The 21,557-nt window shown below is 34.3% G+C and overlaps 4 protein-coding genes across 5 annotated transcripts; 2 read left to right on the plus strand and 2 right to left on the minus strand.

Moving 5' to 3' along the window:
- Nucleotides 1-627: 627 nt before the first annotated feature.
- On the minus strand, nucleotides 628-1,763 carry LOC125187897. The gene has a single exon (XM_048084927.1). It carries the CDS (start codon nucleotides 1,674-1,676, stop codon nucleotides 786-788), a length of 891 nt encoding a protein of 296 aa, XP_047940884.1. The 5' UTR covers nucleotides 1,677-1,763; the 3' UTR covers nucleotides 628-785.
- Nucleotides 1,764-10,450: 8,687 nt separating this feature from the next.
- Nucleotides 10,451-15,729, minus strand: LOC125201532 (pyrophosphate--fructose 6-phosphate 1-phosphotransferase subunit beta). Its single transcript, XM_048099688.1, has 16 exons — nucleotides 15,453-15,729; nucleotides 14,758-14,919; nucleotides 14,554-14,675; nucleotides 14,201-14,254; nucleotides 14,000-14,106; nucleotides 13,771-13,876; nucleotides 13,250-13,313; nucleotides 12,602-12,690; nucleotides 12,039-12,170; nucleotides 11,729-11,899; nucleotides 11,523-11,638; nucleotides 11,290-11,401; nucleotides 11,119-11,203; nucleotides 11,004-11,048; nucleotides 10,828-10,896; nucleotides 10,451-10,702 (listed from the first exon to the last, which is right to left on the minus strand). The coding sequence occupies exons 1-16, from the start codon at nucleotides 15,640-15,642 to the stop codon at nucleotides 10,626-10,628; spliced, it is 1,701 nt and encodes a 566-aa protein (XP_047955645.1). The 5' UTR covers nucleotides 15,643-15,729; the 3' UTR covers nucleotides 10,451-10,625.
- A 1,796-nt stretch (nucleotides 15,730-17,525) lies between these two features.
- LOC125201543 (probable transcription repressor OFP9) lies at nucleotides 17,526-18,019 on the plus strand. The gene has a single exon (XM_048099707.1). The coding sequence runs from the start codon at nucleotides 17,541-17,543 to the stop codon at nucleotides 17,973-17,975; it is 435 nt and encodes a 144-aa protein (XP_047955664.1). The 5' UTR covers nucleotides 17,526-17,540; the 3' UTR covers nucleotides 17,976-18,019.
- Nucleotides 18,020-20,237: 2,218 nt separating this feature from the next.
- On the plus strand, nucleotides 20,238-21,259 carry LOC125201951. 2 transcript variants are annotated; one of them, XM_048100250.1, is made up of 2 exons: nucleotides 20,238-20,517; nucleotides 20,626-21,259. In XM_048100250.1, exon 2 carries the CDS (start codon nucleotides 20,659-20,661, stop codon nucleotides 21,178-21,180), a length of 522 nt encoding a protein of 173 aa, XP_047956207.1. In that variant the 5' UTR covers nucleotides 20,238-20,517; nucleotides 20,626-20,658; the 3' UTR covers nucleotides 21,181-21,259. The 2 variants fall into 2 exon arrangements, with proteins under 2 accessions (XP_047956207.1, XP_047956206.1); XM_048100249.1 differs by having other exon boundaries at nucleotides 20,242-20,513.
- The last annotated feature ends 298 nt before the right edge of the window (nucleotides 21,260-21,557 follow it).

Below are 21,557 nucleotides of genomic sequence, written 5' to 3' on the forward strand. Positions count from 1 at the left end.
GAATTAAAATCACGATTAAATTACCGAATTAAATTTACGAGACATATACGGGAAAATTCATTAATTTTATTTTTTTTAAAAAGTACATTAACTAAAAATAAAAAAAAAAATTGCATAATAAAAAAAAATGCCTAGAACACACGAGCCACCGCCCCACTCTACTCCACACTAATTTATTTAAAAAATACATTAAAAAATGTTAGTATGCCTTGAATCCGTTATAGTTTGCCGCTAGCCGAACGAAATCGGCTAGCCGGTGGCTAGCCTACCATTGGAGATGCTCTTAGAAAAGTTAATCGCTTCAATTGTATTTTTGATAAACAATATAGGAAGTTTGGAACTCTCTACACGACTTAGCTCACCTCATCAAAAGTGTGGACCATTTACTCCTAAAAAAGCCTTCTCTGAACCATAAGATCCTAAAGAGATTCTTTCGATTTTTGTAATTCCAATATCATTTTTTTTACCAAAAAGAAAATCTCCAACAACCAAATTGTGAATTTTGAAGATCAAATGTAGAATATTTCATTTAATTTTCACGAGTTCAGTTTTGCCAGAATGGTAGAATTAAAGACCCTTTTTTTCCAGAACAGATGATTCAAACATTCAAGAAAAAGGAAACAAAACTGAGGAAATCACGCAATTTCTATATAATTAATTAATTTACAATAAATATTTATAACTGAGAGTGGAGAAAATTTTCCTAGTGCAGAAAGGGCAAAAGATTCCCACTAAGATTCAAAAACAGCAAAGCTAAATAGCTATCTGCAGTAGTTTTGAAGCATTCAATACACTTTCTTGGTAAAGATGCTTCTAATATTAAACAAATTACTTCCACTGCCACGTGTCCCTTCACCGCCGGCGACTGCACCACCGCCTCCGCCGACGGTTATCTCATCACTTTTACAGCTGAAATGCTGCCGGTAGCCCATACACACGGGGACGTTCAAACTCAGAACCCTAGCTTTCGCGCCGCCGGCGATCGGAACTCTCCGCCGATTTTCAATTCCCTCCGATCTCTTCTTCTCGCCGCCGCGGCGGACCTGCCAGACAGGGCTGCTCCTTCCTAGATGGACTCCGCCTCTCCCGGGGCTGGTAGGAGGCTTCCTCGACTTCGATTCGCCTCTCGAGTTGCTCCGGGAGCACGGCGCGCTGCTCACCTTCCGAATCGCCGCCGCGCGGGGGCGATTGCCGCCGTTGCCGGCAGATCTGCTCCTGGAGAACGGCCATATGTTGATGTTGAGCTCCGCCGCGCTCGCGCCGCCGCCTCCATTCTTCTTCTCTCTCCTCCGATTCTCCTTCTCCTTCACGCTCTGCGCCTCTTCGCCGCTCTTCTTCTCGCTCTTCCTGAAAATATCTCTCCACCGCTTTGACGAAGTCAACGCGGAGGAATTCGCCGTCAATTCAGCCGCGGAGGATTCGGATTCCGGTTCCGGCTCCGGATCTCGATCCGCGTCGGCCTCGCGCGGCGGAGCGAGGTTGAGATTGTGGAGGGGGAGGAGGACGCCGCCGGAGAAGAGCTCGTCGGCCGAGAGGAGATTCGGAGGCGGGAGAGAGGGGTTTCTGACCATCCAAAACTCGAATTCAGGCGATGAATTGGCATCGCCGCAGCTTCTTCTTCCGCTTCCGCTGCGGGAAGGCGGTAGGATTCGAGGCGGAGGGTGAGGATCCTCCATTTCTTCAAGGTGTGCCTGTGTGTGTGTGGGTTGGCTTTGTGTTTGTGAAAAAGACTAAAAAGGAATAAATAAAGGTGAGGATGGAATTATCGATTTATAGGAAAGGCGACTATTTATTGAAGAGCGTTGATGGCAGTAATTTTGGTGCAATTCTGTATTATCTGTCGCCCATTAATTTCGCCATTAAACCATATCTTTCTCTCTTTATTATACAAGCTAGTATTATTTGAAAATCATCTAATATAGTATTCAAATAGGCATTAAAAAGGTTTAAAGTTAGGTACCTTTTCCATTTTATTAATTTAATGGTCGTTTGATATTATACTCTTTCCTTGTTGTTCCTAAAAATTGTTTAAAATTTTGGAAATGTCATGAATTTTTATTATAAATATATAGATTAATTTTGTGAAAAGAATGAAAACGACAAAAGAGACAAATTTTTTAGAGACGGGAGGTGTATTATTTTCGTCCAAACGAATAGTTATGTTTTTCTGTTCAGATCATTCAAAAAAAACTAGTCATTGCACATATAGTATATTTTTGGTAACTTTTTTTTTGTTTGAGGTACTCTAAATCACTTTTTCCGACTATCTCGTATTTTGATGCTTAATTATTTCAAGTAAATTATAAAAATATCAATTTTTGAAAAAAAAGTTAACAATGTTGATTTGAGCTAAGGCTCGGTGGCACTCCATAACGCAACGACGTCCAGAGCCAACTGCAAATAGTCCCGATGTCATATCTGTGGAGGGGCATGTGGCCCGGTGCCCCTTCCCCTCCCTCGTAAAACACATGACCGCAAATCAGTTCCACCCAAATTTGAAGCCCGATGCTCTAAAGTTATTAGTTGTGGACGAATGGAATATTACAATTCAATTCCAAATTTTCAATGATTTGCAGTTAACTCAAAATTTATTTACCTTCCAAATACAGAGAATAAAAAAAAATCAAATGGTGTTAATGTTGGCTTGTCTGTGACGGTTGGAGAGGGAACCTTTTTACTCGGACTTTTTAATTTTACCTCTTTGAATAAAGAATGTCAGCATCTCAAATAAATTGTGTGTGATCTCATGATAAAAGTCAATTTGCAGCTACCCTTAAATTAATTATCATAGAATCTCTATGAGGTCATGATATTGTCGAAGTCAACTATATAAGATAATTATTTCTCTTGAAATTGGTGATGGAGGAGTCGATGATTATTTGGTTGAAAAATTTAAGCAAATGATACATTTTCAATAATGAAATTATTAGTAGCCAAATTCCTTGTATTAAGGAATAGTACTGTAATGTCATGATTCATGAGAAGAATTCTTAAAATAATTTGATGAATGGAATTATGTAGTTGAGAAAATATGTGAGTGATGTCAATTCATTAATTTGATGGTGTAAATATGTAATGCATCGGAAAATATATTGAACAAAATGATAGTGGTGTCTATTTTTTGAATTGTAGGTCAAATAGAAAAAAATATTATCTTGAATAAAGGACATGTTGCATGTGGTATGCTCGAAGTGTATTTATTAGCTTATTTAAAATATTTTATGGAGCATTTTTTATTATTTTTTAAATTTTTTATGAAGAGCTTTATATGTAGTACTAGTAATTTATAGAATTATTAGAAATAAGCAATAAATTAATAACTAAATTGAACATTATTTTGAAATCACAAAGGCCGAAGGGAGAATTAATATTTACAGATTCGGGCCAGTTGTTGTATTCCTATAATGCTAAAAATTGCTAAGTATAACATAATTGTAACAAATTAGCAGTGTAAAGATAATTAAGCTTAATTTGGTTTTGAGATACTAATCTGTTATGTTTTCACTATTACTCATAAATATGTGCCATATTTATTCCTATTTCTTGTTCTGTAATTAATTTCTTAAAAGTTTGGCTCGTGGCAATGTATGTGGGTTGTCTTTACAATGCTAAGCGTGCACTATTTATTATGATTATACAAATCATTCATACCCTAATAATTAATTTAAATTATAGATAAAATCTATTTTGGGGAGTACTATAACTTGTTGTCTAGTGAACTGTCAATCAATGACATAGTGGTGAATTTCATCAATATTCTAAATTATTAATTTTACATTTGAACTTATACTAGTAGGTTTATTTATAATATCACCTATTAAAATTAAAATTATTTTTAATATCACCTATTTATAATTAAAATTATTAATAGTTGATGGAGATAGAGTTTAACAAGACAACTAAAATAAATACCATGTACAAATATTTAATGCTGTGATTGTGACGGCCTTTTGTGATTATTTCGTAAATAAAATAAAATTGTTATATTCAATTCAAATATTTAGTTTTTAGAATATTGTTCTCTATCCGTACCGGGTCCATCTCTACCATGAAAGCAATATTTGTAGTATATTATTAATATCACTATATATATTAATTATCTGGATAGTGATAAAATGCAAACCGTAAATATCGTACAAACTCTAAAATATGATCTGGACTGTTAAAAAATGCCAACAGATGACAAAATAAAGCAACAAGAAGTGGTAACACAGTGTCAACACAACATTCCGTTGATACTGTGTTGACATTTTCTGTTGCTATTATTTTGTCATTTGTTGACATTTTACAACGGTTCAGATCATAATTTAGAGTTTATACAATATCAAATTTCAGAGTTTACATTTAATTATATCCTTATCACATGTTAATTCTATCTTTAGTTTTAAACATTAATCAGCCAATCACTAGCCTAAACACACGAACACCAATTGTTATGCTAACTTAAAATTAAACAGCTAATCACTAGCCTAAACACTCGAACACTAAATGGCATGCTTAATCTTATCTCTTGTCCAATTTTCTTTTTCTAAAGATCTCGGCTAGTGACAATATTTTTAACTCATCCCCATACCGCAAAGATTACATTGTATTGTATGATTAGCCATTTGAATTCATCTCTATTGCTAATTTAATTCTCAATAATTTTTTTTTATTGTATCTCACTATTATCGTATCATGACAAAATAACAAAATTACTTGGGTGCACTAGACTCAGTTTAATAAAATCAGTCGCAACTTAAAAAAATAAAATAAATGTAAAATTGGAAAGAATACGAGTGATTTATCCAAATCATGATGGAAATAGTTATTTATAGACTAGTGTAGAACCAAAGCCGCGACATTATAAGATGATGAGAACATAAGAGGATAAATGAGAATGTCCAAGAAGACAGCTTGTATAATATTATTAAGTCAATATAAATATTAATGAGGTGGCGACTTTTGAGAGCGATGTTTGTCTAGTGCTATTTGTTCGAACCTTAACTTTTTATAGCTGCATAACTCTGCACCTTATAAATAAGAACCAATTTTTTCTTTGAGAGCAACTGCCACGTGCCATGTGACATGTACCTTTATTTTAGATATTATTTTAATTTTCTTTTTCATACCGAGGTGTATGATATTTTGATGATAATATGATTTTATTTCGTTCATATAAATTAAAATTGGTGATTTTATAGGGTACAAAGTCGGATAGTTTACGACAAATTTATTTTAGAGGTCATTCTGTATTTTTAAGTGTTAGTACTATATTTTTTAAGTCATATTAGGAAATTACTTTCATGATTTATATTTTTATATTCATATTATACGGAAAATTCTTTGTATATAATACTATTCTAGAATATTAATTGAATTAAACTATCGATATAGTTCAAATATATTAATCTTAATTACTTCATTAGTTTAACAGTTAATTTTGATTGGGATAATAAAAATACCCTTTTAGTAGAATTTATAGGAAAAAATGAAATAAGTCTCACAAAATTCCACGTGTATAATATGGGAGCAAGAATCTCTAATAATATATGGAAATGATTATTGTTCTGATGTTAAAATGATTTGGAAACTATGAAGATTTTGTATTCCTTTTTCTCCAAAAAAAACGTGAGCTTTAATTATGTGGTATCTATGTTATTTAGTAATTTATTTCATTTATTAATTTGTGCCTAGTTATAGTGGTCCTTATTTCCAATAATCAATTGATAGTCCGTTACAATGATTGTTCCATTATCATTTAATTAAAACCATAATAATTGAAGATGACCGCATATGGTTCATTTGGCTCTTACATTGGTCTCGTGAAATACTCCCTCCATCCCAGTTTTATAGTCACATTTTGCCATAAAAGTCCGTCCCATATTTAGAGTCACATTTAGAATTTTCCATAGTTAGACATAAAATTTTACCCCATTATTCACTAAAATTACACCCAAATGTCATTATCTACATTAAAATAAACCAAAACAAAAATAAAAAAATCAAAAAGTCAAAAGGGACTCACCTTCAACCAACTCACTTCATTTATTACACACTCCACCATCTCACTTCATTTATTACACACTCCACCTCTAACTTCATTAATTACACACTCCACTAAATTCTTAAAGCCCGTGACATAATTAAATGTGACTATAAATGTGGGACGGAGGGAGTAATAGAAAGTGAAACTCATCCCAATGAAAAGGAAATGGCAAAGTTCTATCTCCATTCTCCAATGAAATTCTATACATATACAAACACAACATTTGACTTCCTTAATATTGACCCATTAGCTAAATATTGCTTAATTAATTATGTCTACACTAATTTCTTTTAGATTTGGATAGAAATTAAGAATGCAAGAAAATGAAATAGGGATGCAGCTTTATACGTCATATAGTATAGTGTCATATAGTATAGTAGTGGGTGTAAATTTATGCCACATGGAAAAAGTACAATTTCTCAACGTCATTACATAGCTAAATCATTGGTCGACCATAATAATGCAGACTACTTTTTTCATAAATCGTCAGTATATATACGTTAGTCAAACGCTAATAGATTGCATTTTGCTTTTCAAATTACTGCGGCTGCTATGTTTTTATTTCCAATACAACCAAAACAAGATTATATTAGTAATTTTGATATTTTAATTAAATACTAAAATAATAAATATAGTTAGTTAATAAATTAAAAACACTTTATTAGTTTTTGGCCTCATTTTCAATTTTTATTTTTATATTTGAATTATTTTTCTATTATTTTTCAAATTTAAATTAAAATATGCATTAATTATATTTTATAATTCAAAAAAATTTAAAAAATTATACACAAATACCATAATATTATGAACATTCCCTATACTATATATATATCTATACTTTTTAATTAAATGCATAAATAAATTATATTTTTTCTTAAATAAATCAATTTTTGGTTGTATAAAATTTGATTGCATAACTTTATTGGGAGGAAAATGACTAGCTTTAGGAAATTTTCCATCTTGACCCAAACAATTAGTACTACCACTGTCACTACTACCTCCGTACCATATACTTACTCCTTTCGTTCCTAAAAATTTGTCATATTTCACTTTTATCATTTTTAGTAGTGGACCTCATATTCCACTAACTTATTCTCCCTCACATTTTATTATAAAACTAATATATAAAAGTAGGGAGTAGTATTTTTCTATATCATTTTTTAAAATATTATCGATCTCGTTTTGATAGTGCAATTTTTAATAAATCTAGCGTAATAGACGTGTGTCCATGCGGAAAAATGAATCCCAGATTTAGAGTTCATGGTTTATGGAAAATGAATCTCGTAGTATTAAGAAGTGGAGTATTTATAAAGCCGATTTTGAGTTGAACACAAAAATTAAAATAACATGTTGCCCCGTGCACTCAACACCTTCCTTTGTTATTTGAGCACGTTGAATCGTGCTTTTAGGGGCAACACCGGTTAGACTATTGAATCGAAATGGGAACAAGAAAAATAGAACTCGTTAAGCATATATATAATTCTATTTGAAATATGAACAAGAAAATTACAAAATAGGAGCACGTGAATGTCGGAATCCCTCATGTGATGTCAATTTATAAAGAATATCTCATGACTTGAAGGAGATAATGAAATGGCTCCAACTCTCTTTTGATTCATTCAGAAAAAAGTCTACTTGGACTTTTGTTTTGATACAATATTTCTTCTTTAGACGATTTGTTTTGATACTTTCACCGACGTTATACAATTATTTGAATTTAATTGGGATCCATACTCTTCCTTTCTCTCTTGTAGTTATAGAGAAAATATATCAGAATACTACTCCCTTCATTCCATAATAATAGAGTCATTCTGTCATTTTAGTACGTTCCATAGTAATAGAGTCATTTCCTTTTTTAGTATAAGTCAACACATTTTTCCACATCTACTTTACTCTCTCTTACTTTTTTCTCTCTTCATCTCTCTACCTTTTTTCATTTTTCACTTTATTATCCCTTTACTTAACTCACCTAACACAATTTTTCTTAATCTCCGTGTCGAAAAGTTTTGCCGTCGTTACTATGGAATGGAGGGAGTAATATACTTCACTTATCAAATTGAAAATGTTGAAAAATATTAAAATTCTTGTATGTCATGATTTCAGTACATTATCAGGACACCGTATCAAAATATTACAATACTGTAAGTCTGTAATGATGTTCATTTCACACATACTGTGCTATACAGCGATAAAAGCAAAATTTTGGTATATACCATATACTTTGGTACATGCCTTAAGAGTACGACATATACCAATTATTTTGGTATAACTAGGTAGAGATATATACCAATATTAAACTATATACCAGATTTTCATACCATACCAAATATACATAGATACGAAACGAGATTTTGGTCGATATGCCATACTAAAATTCGGTATACTATAAGGATTCGTTCGATAAAAAAGATGGGATATGAGAAGATATGTAAAATAAGATAAGAAATACGAGTTTCATGTCAAGGTATGCAAACATATGATTTTTTTTCATTGTTGTTTGATTGAAAAGAAATAATCTAAATTTGTATAGTAGGGGAGTGTTATATTGCTAACTCAATACCTAATTGCTAACTACAACTAAATAATAACCATTAGATATTCAAATTAGGTAGAGATACATAGATACATAGTAGAGATACCTAATTGCTAACTCAATACCTAATTGCTAACTACAACTAGGTAGAGATACATAGATACGAAACGAGATTTTGGTCGATATGCCATACTAAAATTCGGTATACTATAAGGATTCGTTCGATAAAAAAGACGGGATATGAGAAGATATGTAAAATAAGATAAGAAATACGAGTTTCATGTCAAGGTATGCAAACATATGATTTTTTTTCATTGTTGTTTGATTGAAAAGAAATAATCTAAATTTGTATAGTAGGGGAGTGTTATATTGCTAACTCAATACCTAATTGCTAACTACAACTAAATAATAACCATTAGATATTCAAATTAAGGGCCTAGATCATCAACCAATAAATATCAATACGATCAACAAAAAACGTCAATAAAGCCATATGATTAATTCCATAAAATATCAATAGGGGTATTAATGTCAATTAACTACATGTTTAGTTATAACTAACTTTTAAAAGAAATCCCAAAACTTTAAATTCATATAACATATATCAAATTAAAGATAATTTTATAAGGATTCCAACGATATCATATATGCATATGTTCCGACGTCAAAATTTGAAAAAAAATCGAATATTTTTCAATTTTTTCGTAAAGCAGAAATGTCAACATACTATATAAAATATGTCAATATAATACATGTAGAATGTCAATATAAGCAATGGGTTAACATTCTTAAAGCATCGTGTTGACATTCTCCAAGCATTGTGTTGATATTTCCGAAACACTATATTGACATTTTCATCTAAAACCCTAATTTGGCGTCTTTTTAATCTTTTTTTATTTTATTAATAAAAACGAAAATTACACGTGGCAAATTGTAGACCACACGTTTTCTAAAATCCTATGGCCTTAAATTAGTTGTAGTTAGCAATTAAATGATGAGTTAGCAATTGATCACTCCCCTTGTATAGTATATTATATAACATGGCTTAACTTGATAAATTGGTGGATTACATAAACATGGTTAAAGTTATAATATTGGTAAGATTGGATAGGGCCCTTGTCTTATATTGGACTTTGAGTTAAACTTAACTATGATATCAAACAATTAGAAATGTCTATATATAATTCTCTATCATGGTATTACTAACTTATCAAACATGCCCTTAAGAGTACAATATAGTACTCCCTCCGTCCCCGAATACTTGACACAGTTTGTCATTTCAGTCCGTCCCCGAATACTTGACACAGTTCACTTTTTCCATTTTTGGTAGTGAACCCCATATTCCACTAACTCATTCATACTCACATTTATTATAAAACTAATACTTTAAAAGTATGACCCACATCCCACCAACTTTTTCAACACACTTTCCATTACATTTGTTAAAACTCGTACCGGGTCAAACCGTGTCAAGTATTCGGGGACGGAGGGAGTACAATATTAGGTTTCAGGTACAATAACAATACTAAAAATATTTTACCCAAAATACAGCATACCAAAAAAAAATCACAAAAGTAAAGGTATGACGGTTCCAATAAGATATATTGGCCCACCACTAGTTTTTACCATCTTCAGTAAACTCATTAAAAAAGGAATATTGGTACCTAAAATCATAACTTTTGACTAAAATTTGGTATTTCACATAAATTTTAGGTAAAGTTTATGATTTTAGGGATCAATATCCTTTAAAAAAACCATCTTTTTTAAAACTCATTAAAACAACTTGTAAACTCTTCATCTCTTAGAACTTTCGCCCCCCACACCTTCTCCACTCTCTATCCTCGGACATTTTACTTGTATAAATAAAATGCAGGGGCATGCATGCCAGATAACCATTGAACCACCAAAAATATTCATAAAATTCTTTTTTCGTGCCAACCATTCTAGGACATTAAATGTCGAAGATAAATTATTCATCTACCTGTCTAAAAAAACAGTGCCAATTATAACAAAATAACCCTCTGAGGAGAAGGAAATTCAGGGAGAGCAGCAGAGGTCACACATTTATATTTGGTAACCGAGTTCCAGCAATAAGGTGTGATTCACTTTATCAGCTGTTGGCCCCACAAATTGAATTGGACCTGTGTAATTAATGGTAACAAATTAATGAAAAATGAAGGGGATTAATCTATTACTACTATGTTATTTGTCTGATTTTGGTTTTCAAGAAACTGGTGATCAGAAAACTAATTCAGACAAAACTTACCAGGATTAACGTATAGGTTTTTAAGAGCCCACTCTTCCCGCACAGACACATATTTCTTGAATGGGGCACCTGAAACAATTATACATCCACTAAATTTCAGACATGCCCAACTCATCTAAAACATTCTAGAATTCCATATACAGAATAAAAAAAAGTGTTACAGAAAGAGTAATGACCTTCCAGCTCAACCATTGCCTTCTTTATCACTGGCTTGAACTTACCTGCAACAGGAATATAGTTTTAAGATAACTTGACTTACAACTATGGTTAAATAGAAAATAAAAGGCATACCGTGTCTCCTTTCGACATCCATTAGGGAGGTCAGCGCTGTTCCACCTACAGTCCATTCAGCCACAGGGGCAGCCAAGTTTCCGACCTGTAAAGAAACGAAGAGATCAGAAACGGAAACATTGGAATCCCAATTCGACAGATTCATTGACAAGTGCAAGTAGAAGTACATACCGAGGATATCAATCCAGTTTTCCCACTATGAAGCAATACACCAGCAGCATAACCCAAGGCATTGCAGTATGTGGCATCGAAATTAGATGGTAAACCACATCTTCCTTCATATCTGGGAGGTCGGAATCAAGAAAAGAGATATAAGTATAACTGGCTCGGATATCTCATGTAACAATCTAGCCTTTTAATTCGTCATCAATAGAGAAAGATAGAGTGAGAGAAACGAGAGGTACCCGAAAAAATGTGACTGCCCTTTGAATTGACCTTTGTAAGCAGAAGCTTGCTTCCTCACCTCCAACTCAGTTTCAACCATTTGAATAAGCATTTTCTCAGTTTCAATTTTGGCGACCTGGATATGTACAAACAAAGTATAACATTAACATACATTCCCAACTACTGCTGTAATATGGTACTTTAAAGCATTATGTAAGAACTGTACCTGGACGTTTCCGTGTGGATCTCTCTCAAGCATCAATTGCTCCTGGATAGCTTGGGGTAGAAAATCAAAGAGCTCAAGAGACTGAGGAGTGAGTTTCTTTTTCCAAATACCAGCTTCATCAACTACGTCGTGGGCCAAAATCTCATTCAGTTCTGCAATGAGCTGCTGAACCTGCAAATGAGATATGAATTAGTCAAATCTACAACAAGCGAAGAGAAAGTAGATCTGATAAAAAAACAGACCCAATAGTTTATTTGTGAGAGTACAACTGTAAGGAAGCTAACTTTGAACAAATTAAAAATAATTTTACCTCTGGAATAAAATCAATAAGTCCTTCAGGGATGAGTATAACACCATAGTTATAGCCAAGTTCGGCACGTTTGCAGACCACATCCGCAATGTAGTCAGTGACATTTTTAAGGGTTTGTTTTTTAGCAGCAACCTGAAGCAAGATAGAACTTGTAAAGTGGAACTCATTTGGGTGTAATGAAAGCAATGTGAACTGTAAGATGATGAGTTGTTATGAAATGCAGTACACTTGTATCAAGCTGCAAGGCAAGTATCTCTCACTCTCTTCTTGTGTGTGTGTGTGAAGGGAAGGGTGATCATTGACCTATAGTTGTGACCACACTAAACATATAATATAATTAACCAGCGAAAGAGCGGCAAACCAATTTCATGTACAAAGATATCAAGAATCGGATTTATATATAAGGAGGCCAAGTTATATATGCAATGAAAAATGCAATGCTTTCAATTTTCACTTTGGACAAAATTCATGTTTGTCAAGTCTCATTATACAAGATAACTTCTGGTATGAGTCATATAGCATAAGCAAGACATAGTCACAGACTCACAGTAAGCCTACATTACCTCTTCACCAATTAGAGTGACATTAGGATGAGTTTGCAAGGCACACTCCAAAGTAATGTGAGATGCAGCACGCCCCATAAGTCGAACAACTGCATAGAATGAGAAACATTACTTCACAGTTCAAGAATAAGAAAAAAGAGTACAACATTATTAATTTATTATAATGTCATCGATAAGAGAACAAGGCTTCAAATGCTATCTCTAGCATTACAATCAAAACTTGCAGCCTAAGCTCCAATGACCTAATTATTCCATTGGTGTAGATACTTTAAGTCTAGTGTAGTGCAGTTAATACCTATTATTCCCTACAGTGAATATTTTTGTTAGACAACCACAGATTATTTGCTCTAATATTTAAATAAATAGCATTTCTCCAGTTTTGTGGTCAAGAGCAACATGCGAGACTTAAAGTTCATGAATGATGTTGGTTAAACAATATCAAAATGTTCTTGAAAATAAAAGATAACAAAGAAATTCTTAAGAAAATAATATGACAATGATTCATTCTCTAGAATGGGATAAAGAAAACAGAATAAGGTATTCTACACTACCATATCCAAATAGATGCCAACCCAAATACCCAATTAGGTTGGAAAGAAACATACACACTAAATTAGCTTCTGACACATTACAGATTCAATTCCTTACAGTGATAGTATTTTCCAGTTGAACGAGCATCCACCATGACATTGCCAATCATCTCAGCATAAATCTGGAAAAAGTGTAGAATGTCAGAACATTTGGGATCATTTCTGCTAACACTAAAAAGTTGTCACGAAAAAAGTGCATTGCTATTCAGAAAATTCGCTACCACATGGAACATGCGGTAGATTTACAAGAGAACATTATACATATAACCATATATGGATAGACATTAATAGATGGATGGACATAATATTATCATTTTAGGTCTTGTACAAGGATCGTCATAGCTGGAAAGGAAGAAAAATATGGAGTAATTAGCAAGACAAAACTTGGTACTAGAAGTGTGAAATGATAATCCCAAAAACCTAGTCATACATGCGAGACAATTATTGAGCACAGCTATGACAACCCGAAAAGGCTTAATAAAAATACAATCACAAAAACAAGTTCCAGTACCTTCCTGCTAGTGTCTTTTATTGGAGAAAAATAAGAAAAATAAAATACAAAGTTCAAACATAAATTACCTTGCATGCAGTATCAAAACCGAAACTTGTAGGCACCTCTTTACTTTTTAGATCACCATCTATGGTCTTCGGACATCCAATAACTCTGGTTTTCAAGTTTTTGCTCCTGAAAATTTACAATATTATGGAAGGAGGAACTCACATCAAGTTATTACTAGTAGTTAGGACTTAGGAGGAAAAATCAGACACTAAATAACTCTGATATACAGGAGTCGGGGATGTAGTGTACCTGAAATTTTCAGCCAGAAGGCAGGCATTTGTGTTTGAATCATCTCCACCAATAACTACAAGACCATCTAGATCAAGCTTAACTGCTGTATCTGCAGCTTGTTTAAACTGAAACGGAAAGATTGAGCTTCCATCAGCTTCAGCCAAAAGGCTTTCAGTTTTACAGTATGAAATTATGCATATGCATTTAATCAAACGTTACCTGTTCCGGAGTCTCAATTTTGTCTCTCCCACTGCAAATCATATCAAATCCACCCTGAATGATACAATAAAAGACTTAGATCAAGGTCTAGTGCAATTGTTTAATGCTAACCACCATATTCATGAACCCATTTATTCGAGTTCCAAGGCGCTTCACCCTATTAGCATAAAGGTGGCGTTTGAATGAAAAAATTGGTCAGTCATGAAAGCAATCTCATTCAGACGGAAACAAATGATGGAAAAACACCATTCTCACTGGAAGATGGTGCGACAAGGCACGTATATGCTAACCAATTTCGACAAATCAAATGAAGTGTAAACACAAGATGGTGTCAGTCGAGATGCAGAAGGTACCTGGTTTCTGTAAGGATAGATATACTCAGGGGTCAGCACTACATACTTGCCCTTCATAATCCCAGCTGGCCCACCGCGGAATCCATACAATGTACTCCCTTTGCAACGATCCTGCAGGTAATCTACAATCCATATGCACATATAAATTATACCAATCGAGTACTCATCTTCATATTGTATTTATCAAACAACTCAGCCACTAACCAAAAATTCCAGAAATAACATTGTGCCCTCCGGGAGCTTGTCCTCCAGATAAAACCACACCAATCTTCAATGCTTTGGGCGCCAGTTCACCGGCGGAATCTCCTGGCACCAAATTTACTGACGGTTGTCCGAAAAGACAAGGAAACAATTTCGCAATCTCATCTGCATATCAATCCACCAGCAATTAGCACAACCTACATTACCAGATTCTCTAGCTCAATCCACATTCACTCGACTTCAACTCAATAGCCTCATCGTATAATGAGCTAAATCACACTCCAAAAATCATAAACATCAGATAAATCATAAATCTCTCGCCAATCACCTAATGATACTCCAAAATTTAATAAACAAATCATAAAATTTACTAGAAATTCGGCTAAAATAAAATTAAACACACACACATACAAAAACAATTTAAAACCCAATGCAAGTTGGAAAATCAGATCTAATCGATCCAGATCACACGGATCCAGTTTCCACAATGCAGCAGAATACAACAGCAACAATAATCTTCAGATCACGTCACTAAATTCCGCTCAAACATATCGAAACAACCAACAATTCCACAATAATATTCAAAACGTCACTCCAAGCAGTTCCAGCAACCAGATCAGAAAAAATCTTCACTCAATAAATAAGCAAATTCAACACTTACATCATACGCGCAAACATTCGTATACACGAGTGTTTACCTGGATTTCCGGCGGCGGAGCTAGGAGGACCGTCGACGACTTTCAAGGAGCTTTTGAGAACGGAAGGCAGGGGGAGGGAGTGATCGAGGCGGCTGTTCTGTACTTCGCTGTAACCAGCGGCGAAGCGGCCGGTGGACGGAGTTTGAACGGCGGCGTGATTGCCGTTGGAAACAACTGCAGCAGCGGCCATGGGAAAGAGAGTGAGTGGTTCGTCTACACACTTTTACTTGGGAGTGACCAAGCTTCGGATCTTTCGGAGTAGAGAGAGCTTTTCTCTGTGAATTCTTTGTCTTTATTTGATTTCTTGAGGGGTATATGCGTCCTCGAACAGTCCGCCGGGAACGGATGGTTGTTGGGTGGAGGGTGTTTTTGGTATTTGTCGTATGCACGTGATTACGATTTGAGGATATAGAGGGATGAGCATGAGTTAATAATTTTATTTTATTTTAGGTTGAATTAGGGTTTAGTGCTTTTAATTTTACTTGCCATTATACCCTACACATATCACTGCGTATAAATTTAAGATATTTTTTTTACTTCTCTTTTCGTGTTTATCAAGATAGCTCAATTTAATTTACAAAATTTATTCTCTTAATTCGAATTTACTTCTGATAGACTGCTATAGGATTATAACATTGAATAAAATGACCTACTACCTAAATAATACTCCAGGTAAAATGAAAAAAAGAAACTGATTACTTGCTTGGTTGATTTTTAATGATTTTTCATTCAGTGTGGGACCTTTGTTGTTGTTGCGGTAGGTGGATAATGTGATAGAAAGGGTCCAAGAATAAAGTATATTCGAGTATCATATTCTTTCTTTCGTTATGAGTGTGATTTATTAAGCCCAAACCCATGGGCCATTGCTTTCGGAAAGCCCATTACATCTTTTAAACGGTATGAATTCGTGGGCCAAGCCCAAGATGAAATGCTCGTAAACATTAATGGGAGATAAATAATTTTGAGTTCTACTTGAATATTCTTTTTTTGTTTATTTTTGGAAATTTGGATATTTATTATGCTGAAATGAAAATGATAGAATATACCCAATGTATCGTTGAATAAGTACACAAACCTACATCACAAGTAAAAATTAAAAACAAATTGGTTTTGTCATTGTAGTAATTCTGGTGTGCTACACTACGAACTTCTTTTAATGTGTATATATTTACACAAAATACTCCATATTAGTAGAAAGAATGACACCTGATATCTCAATTATATTTGTTGTATATAGTTGGTTAGAGCACGACGCCACGACGAGGTGAGATATATGGTGTTCAGAGAAGGCACGACGATGGGTGATGACATGCTGGAGACACTCACTGGCTATAATGACGATGTCGAATCAAAGTAAAGTTTTATTAATGGCATGTCAATGCCTCAATGGGTGGCAACATATTGTGAAAAGGCTATGAAAGCTTATGCAAAAATTGTGTTGTAGAGTAGAAGAGGGTTACCTATATTAAATATTTTAAAATTTTAAAATACCCGTGTTTTTTCAAATTTGCCGGAGGCCCCTCTACATAAGGAATAATTGCCCAATATGTAAACAATAAATTCATTCTTTGCACCAAGACTTGTAGACTAAGTTCATTGAGTCATGTCATAATATTTTGATCAAATGTCTCCCAATACTAGGACCTATGTAATAAGCCTCCACTCAACAATATTAGAATATTTTAAAGTTCATTCCTAATTATGATCAAGAAATATTTTAAAGCCCATCCCCCAATTATGAGCCTTGATTGGTTAATTAGGCCTAATCGTTAACGCAAAACATTCTAAAGATTCTCATTCTTTCCTCTTCTTTTTCCTTCTATAATCATGCTACCCTTTTTTTAACATCACATTAACATAATAAAACATGTGTTCCTTTAAACTCGAGCCACAATTGGAAAGGCAAAGCCACCTAATACCTTACCGTAAAAGAAACTAAAGCAAGATTTATGCAAATAAACAACACGATTTGATATGACTAATCTAAAGACACAATCATGATCACCAATATCCCAATGTCTAACAACACAGATCATATCTTATTTGAGGAGGAGTTGGCATTTCCACATCAAATTAACATGTGAGAATATGCAAAGAAGCAAACACAAGAAGCATAGAGAGAAGTTCCAAAGCAAGTGCTCCAAGGCCTTCTGCGCCACTTGCAGGCTAAGCGTCTCTTCTTCTTCGTCTTCTTCTTCTCCCGACGAAGATATTGAAGCTCAGACGGTTTCTAGCATAGCGCACGCGATGGTGCAAGTGAGGCTTGACCAGATGATCAGAGAGAGGAGGAGGCGGGTGGAGAGGAAGCTCGTGGTGGTGGTGGCGATGGAGAAGTCGTCGTACGATATAAGGGAGGATTTTAGAGAGTCCATGGAGCAGATGATTGTGGCGAACTGCATTCGCGAAACGAAGGATCTGCGTAGGCTGTTGAATTATTATGTTTCCATGAATGATGAGGAGTTTAGAGGGATTATACTTGAGGTATTTCATGATGTTTGCATCGATTTGTTTGTACATTTTTAAATGTCATTTATTTTTCATGAAATGAGTGTTATTTGTTTGTTAAATTTGTTGCAGTATGTAGATCAGACATTTCTATCGTGTACATGCAAATATGTCTACAATTTGCATTTATATAAAACGAACCTCAATAGTTTTTATGAAATGGAGGTAGTAGTATTAATAGTATAACAAAATTTATTTAATATGTATGTCTAAAATTAAAGTTTAAAAACTATACAACTTGAGTAATTGATAACTATAATCAATTATTAATTTTTAAATTAAATAATGGAGTAATATTTATATATCCAAATTGGGTGTAGTCAAGTGTCAACTGTAATTAACAATTGCAAAAGACACCAAGCCTTGTTAGTTATTGGTCTTATTTATCTTGTACAGATATTATGGCAAACTTAGATTGAATTTTGGGCCCGATAAACTTTCATTTGGGCTTTCAAAGTTTGAGGATTTTGCTTTGGGCCTGGGCTCAGTCAGCTGTCGTTTTATCTAGTTCAAATATTAATTTTTTAAAATCTCTATTAATGTTCTATTAGCATAACTATTTGGGATAGTCTCTCGACTAAAATAAAATAACGTTGCTAGCTATTTTTATTTAATTGTATATATTTTCTACATTATATTCATTTTGTGTATACACTATCATTAATCACACTCTTTGTTAATGGAGATGACGAATCAAGCAAAAACTGATAGTGCAGTACTTCTTTTTGTTAAGAAAGGTAGCGTGCCATATGGAACAACAACGTGTGTTGCAAAAATAAGAATTGTATTAATATAACACAATTGAGTTTTTTTTTTATATATATCCACTATATAATTTAAATATACATGTCAATGTTGAAAATGACACAAATACTCAAACACTTGCACAATGCATATGATGACATAATAGTGTGACATGCTTTGGCGAGGTGTAGATACGATTGATAATAACGGGCCCAATATATGGAACAAATGATTCAATTATAAAATTCAATTATGTGTTGAGCATTACTCTAGCAGATTATCTAAAATTTAAAGCAAAAAAGAAGCAGAATGCATGATTGGAGAATGGATTATCCGAGATTGGTTTGAATGATATGATTATAATAATATGTGATTGTAACTTGGCACCAAATGGCCTATTCTACTATTATTGTTTGATAATTTTAAGTATGTGATATTTTCATGAATAGCAAAATGTTCAAAGTCATAGATTGACTATCAAACTATCGATAGAACATGAGAGCAATAAAAACTTGTACTCCCTCCGTTCCATAGTAATAGAGGCATTTCATTTTTTACACTCGTTTCAGAAAAATGATATTAAATAGTTAAAGTGGAGAGAGAGTAAAGTAAGAAAGAGAATAATGTAGAGAAGAGTCTTATCTATAATATTCTATCTCTTACTTTACTTTTTCTCCACTCTAACTATTTATAATTATTTTTTCAAAATGAGTGCGCAAAATAAAATGTCTCTATTACTGTGGAATGGAGGGAGTACATCTTATAAGACCAACAAACGAATCGCAAAAAAATCCAAAAAGCAAGCAACTACAAAACAACCTCAAATTAATGACACTAACAGAATAGATACCAAAACCGAAAAACACCCAAACCAAACAAGTTCAATAATAACAATAAAAAGACAACAAAGAACTACTTAAAAGCCCAACCAAATCCACTAACCTCGGATCAAGAAACAAAAGCTACACAGAGATTCATCTCTCAAGATCAGATTCTAACACTATAACACCAGTATAGTTTTCAGTAACTTATGTTAATATAAAGTAGAAATACAAACACCATCCTTTAATTAATCCACATATCAAAAAATTAAAAAATTACTTTAGCTTCTTTCTCATCTCCTTGTTAGGTTGATAATATTTAAGTATGTCATTAACTAAGCTCAAGAAGCTACATACGTCAAAATCGTAGATTGTTATCATAGTTAATTGCGTTTATGAGCTCATTTAAATTGACATCAACTATTATAAAAACAATAGAATAAACCAAAACCAAAACCAAAAACGGCCTACTCAATTATCTCCCCACGCCTGAAAACATTTGGTCTCAGACATCCCCAACTAAACAGAATAATCAATCAAAATTTATCAGCTTTTCATCATAGAAAAATAACATAGAATTAATATTTACATCGCCTTGAATTGTGAGTGCCACATGGGAAAAGCTTACCCTCGACGTATGTGCCTGCTTTAATTTGACTTAGTTATGGCCGGCGACATTTTCAAGAACCATTTCTCATTAAATAATCACACCAATTTATTTATTCCCAAAGCCCCTCTCTATTATATACTAGTATGAACTAATCAATGAAATTATTATCAACACTATTCTTTATCTTAATTACCCAAATTAATTCTCTCTCTCCTCTCATCTTTCTATCATTCCACTTGTTCTATTTTGTCTTTACTTAAAAAAAAATTCCCTCTCTCGCTGGCAAAAACTCACCGGCGGCGGTTGTTGTATTAATATTGAATCACAGAGGCGGTGGTGGCGGCTTTGATGGCGGCCTAAGCATTCATGTGATTCACGAGAGTGAGTGCGTTCATACTCTTCTTCTGTTTGCATTAATTCGTTGCTTCTTGATTATAAATCTCTGATTTTGTTGATTTTTTTTTGTAAAATGGGGGAAATCATGGGGTTTCAGGTGAGGACGGTGTGGGACATCCTTGGGGAGAGAATGGACGGCGTGGATCGCGCGGCGAGGAGGCCCAGTTTGAAGGAACGGCTCGGATTGAAGGGGCTGGGCTGCTGTGGGCCGAGTTGGGGCCTTGGGCCCACTTCCATGAGCGTGATTGGTGATGATGACGTGGATGGTGAGGGTGTAGGTGGACGTGAATTATCACCTGATCCGGTGCCGGTTTTGGCGCCGTGCGTGCCGCAGTCGCCGGGGATGAACCTGGCGGCGGCGCTGGCGGCGGAGAGGCAGATCAGGGCGGCGCTGGATTTGGCGGGAACGCCATCGAGGGTGTCGTTGATGACGCTGCTGGAGGAAACGGACGGCTGCGATGGGGAGGTGAGGAGGAGGGAGGAGGGGGAGGGGGATTCGGTGTGCTGCGTGTGCATGGGAAGGAGGAAGGGAGCGGCGTTCATTCCATGTGGGCATACTTTTTGTAGGGTGTGTTCCAGGGAGCTGTGGTTGAACCGAGGCTCCTGTCCCCTCTGCAACCGCTTCATTCACGAGATTCTCGACATTTACTGATTCATAGGTCGGGGGTTCGACTCATTATTCATGTAAAAATACATTCATCAGCGATATATTTGATGTCATCGTCTACTCATATTGTGCCGTCTTAATAATGTTGTTTTATAGTTTTAATTTTAAATGAGATTATTTGTGAAACTAATATTGGTGACACTAAGAATACATGTTAGAATGGAAATTAAATGAAACTTTCCCCCCATTCTAAGTTTGAATATATTGAGAAATATGTACTATTACCTTTTTTCATTTTCAGCTTTTGTACCTTTTTGAATGAAAAAAGAATCTTGGGAGAGCTACAAAACCTTCATTGAATTGTGTTCTGGCTTTTCTCTGTATGGCAACTAAGAGAGATCCCCATTTTTTTTAAAACTTTT

Source organism: Salvia hispanica, chromosome 1, assembly GCF_023119035.1.
Source record: "Salvia hispanica cultivar TCC Black 2014 chromosome 1, UniMelb_Shisp_WGS_1.0, whole genome shotgun sequence".
Classification (NCBI taxonomy): Eukaryota; Viridiplantae; Streptophyta; class Magnoliopsida; order Lamiales; family Lamiaceae; genus Salvia; species Salvia hispanica.

What these genes read in the sequence shown, in the direction of transcription:
- LOC125187897 (XM_048084927.1), bottom strand. Translation starts at nt 1,676, where the DNA reads ATGGAGGATCCTCACCCTCCGCCTCGAATCCTACCGCCTTCCCGCAGC.
- LOC125201532 (XM_048099688.1), bottom strand. Translation starts at nt 15,642, where the DNA reads ATGGCCGCTGCTGCAGTTGTTTCCAACGGCAATCACGCCGCCGTTCAA. An exon ending in TGTTATTTCTGGAATTTTTG is followed by an intron (nt 14,676 to 14,757) that starts GTTAGTGGCTGA and finishes TATGGATTGTAG; the next exon opens with ATTACCTGCAGGATCGTTGC. An exon ending in AACTGGAAAATACTATCACT is followed by an intron (nt 12,691 to 13,249) that starts GTAAGGAATTGA and finishes CATTCTATGCAG; the next exon opens with TTGTTCGACTTATGGGGCGT.
- LOC125201543 (XM_048099707.1), top strand. Translation starts at nt 17,541, where the DNA reads ATGCAAAGAAGCAAACACAAGAAGCATAGAGAGAAGTTCCAAAGCAAG.
- LOC125201951 (XM_048100250.1), top strand. Translation starts at nt 20,659, where the DNA reads ATGGACGGCGTGGATCGCGCGGCGAGGAGGCCCAGTTTGAAGGAACGG.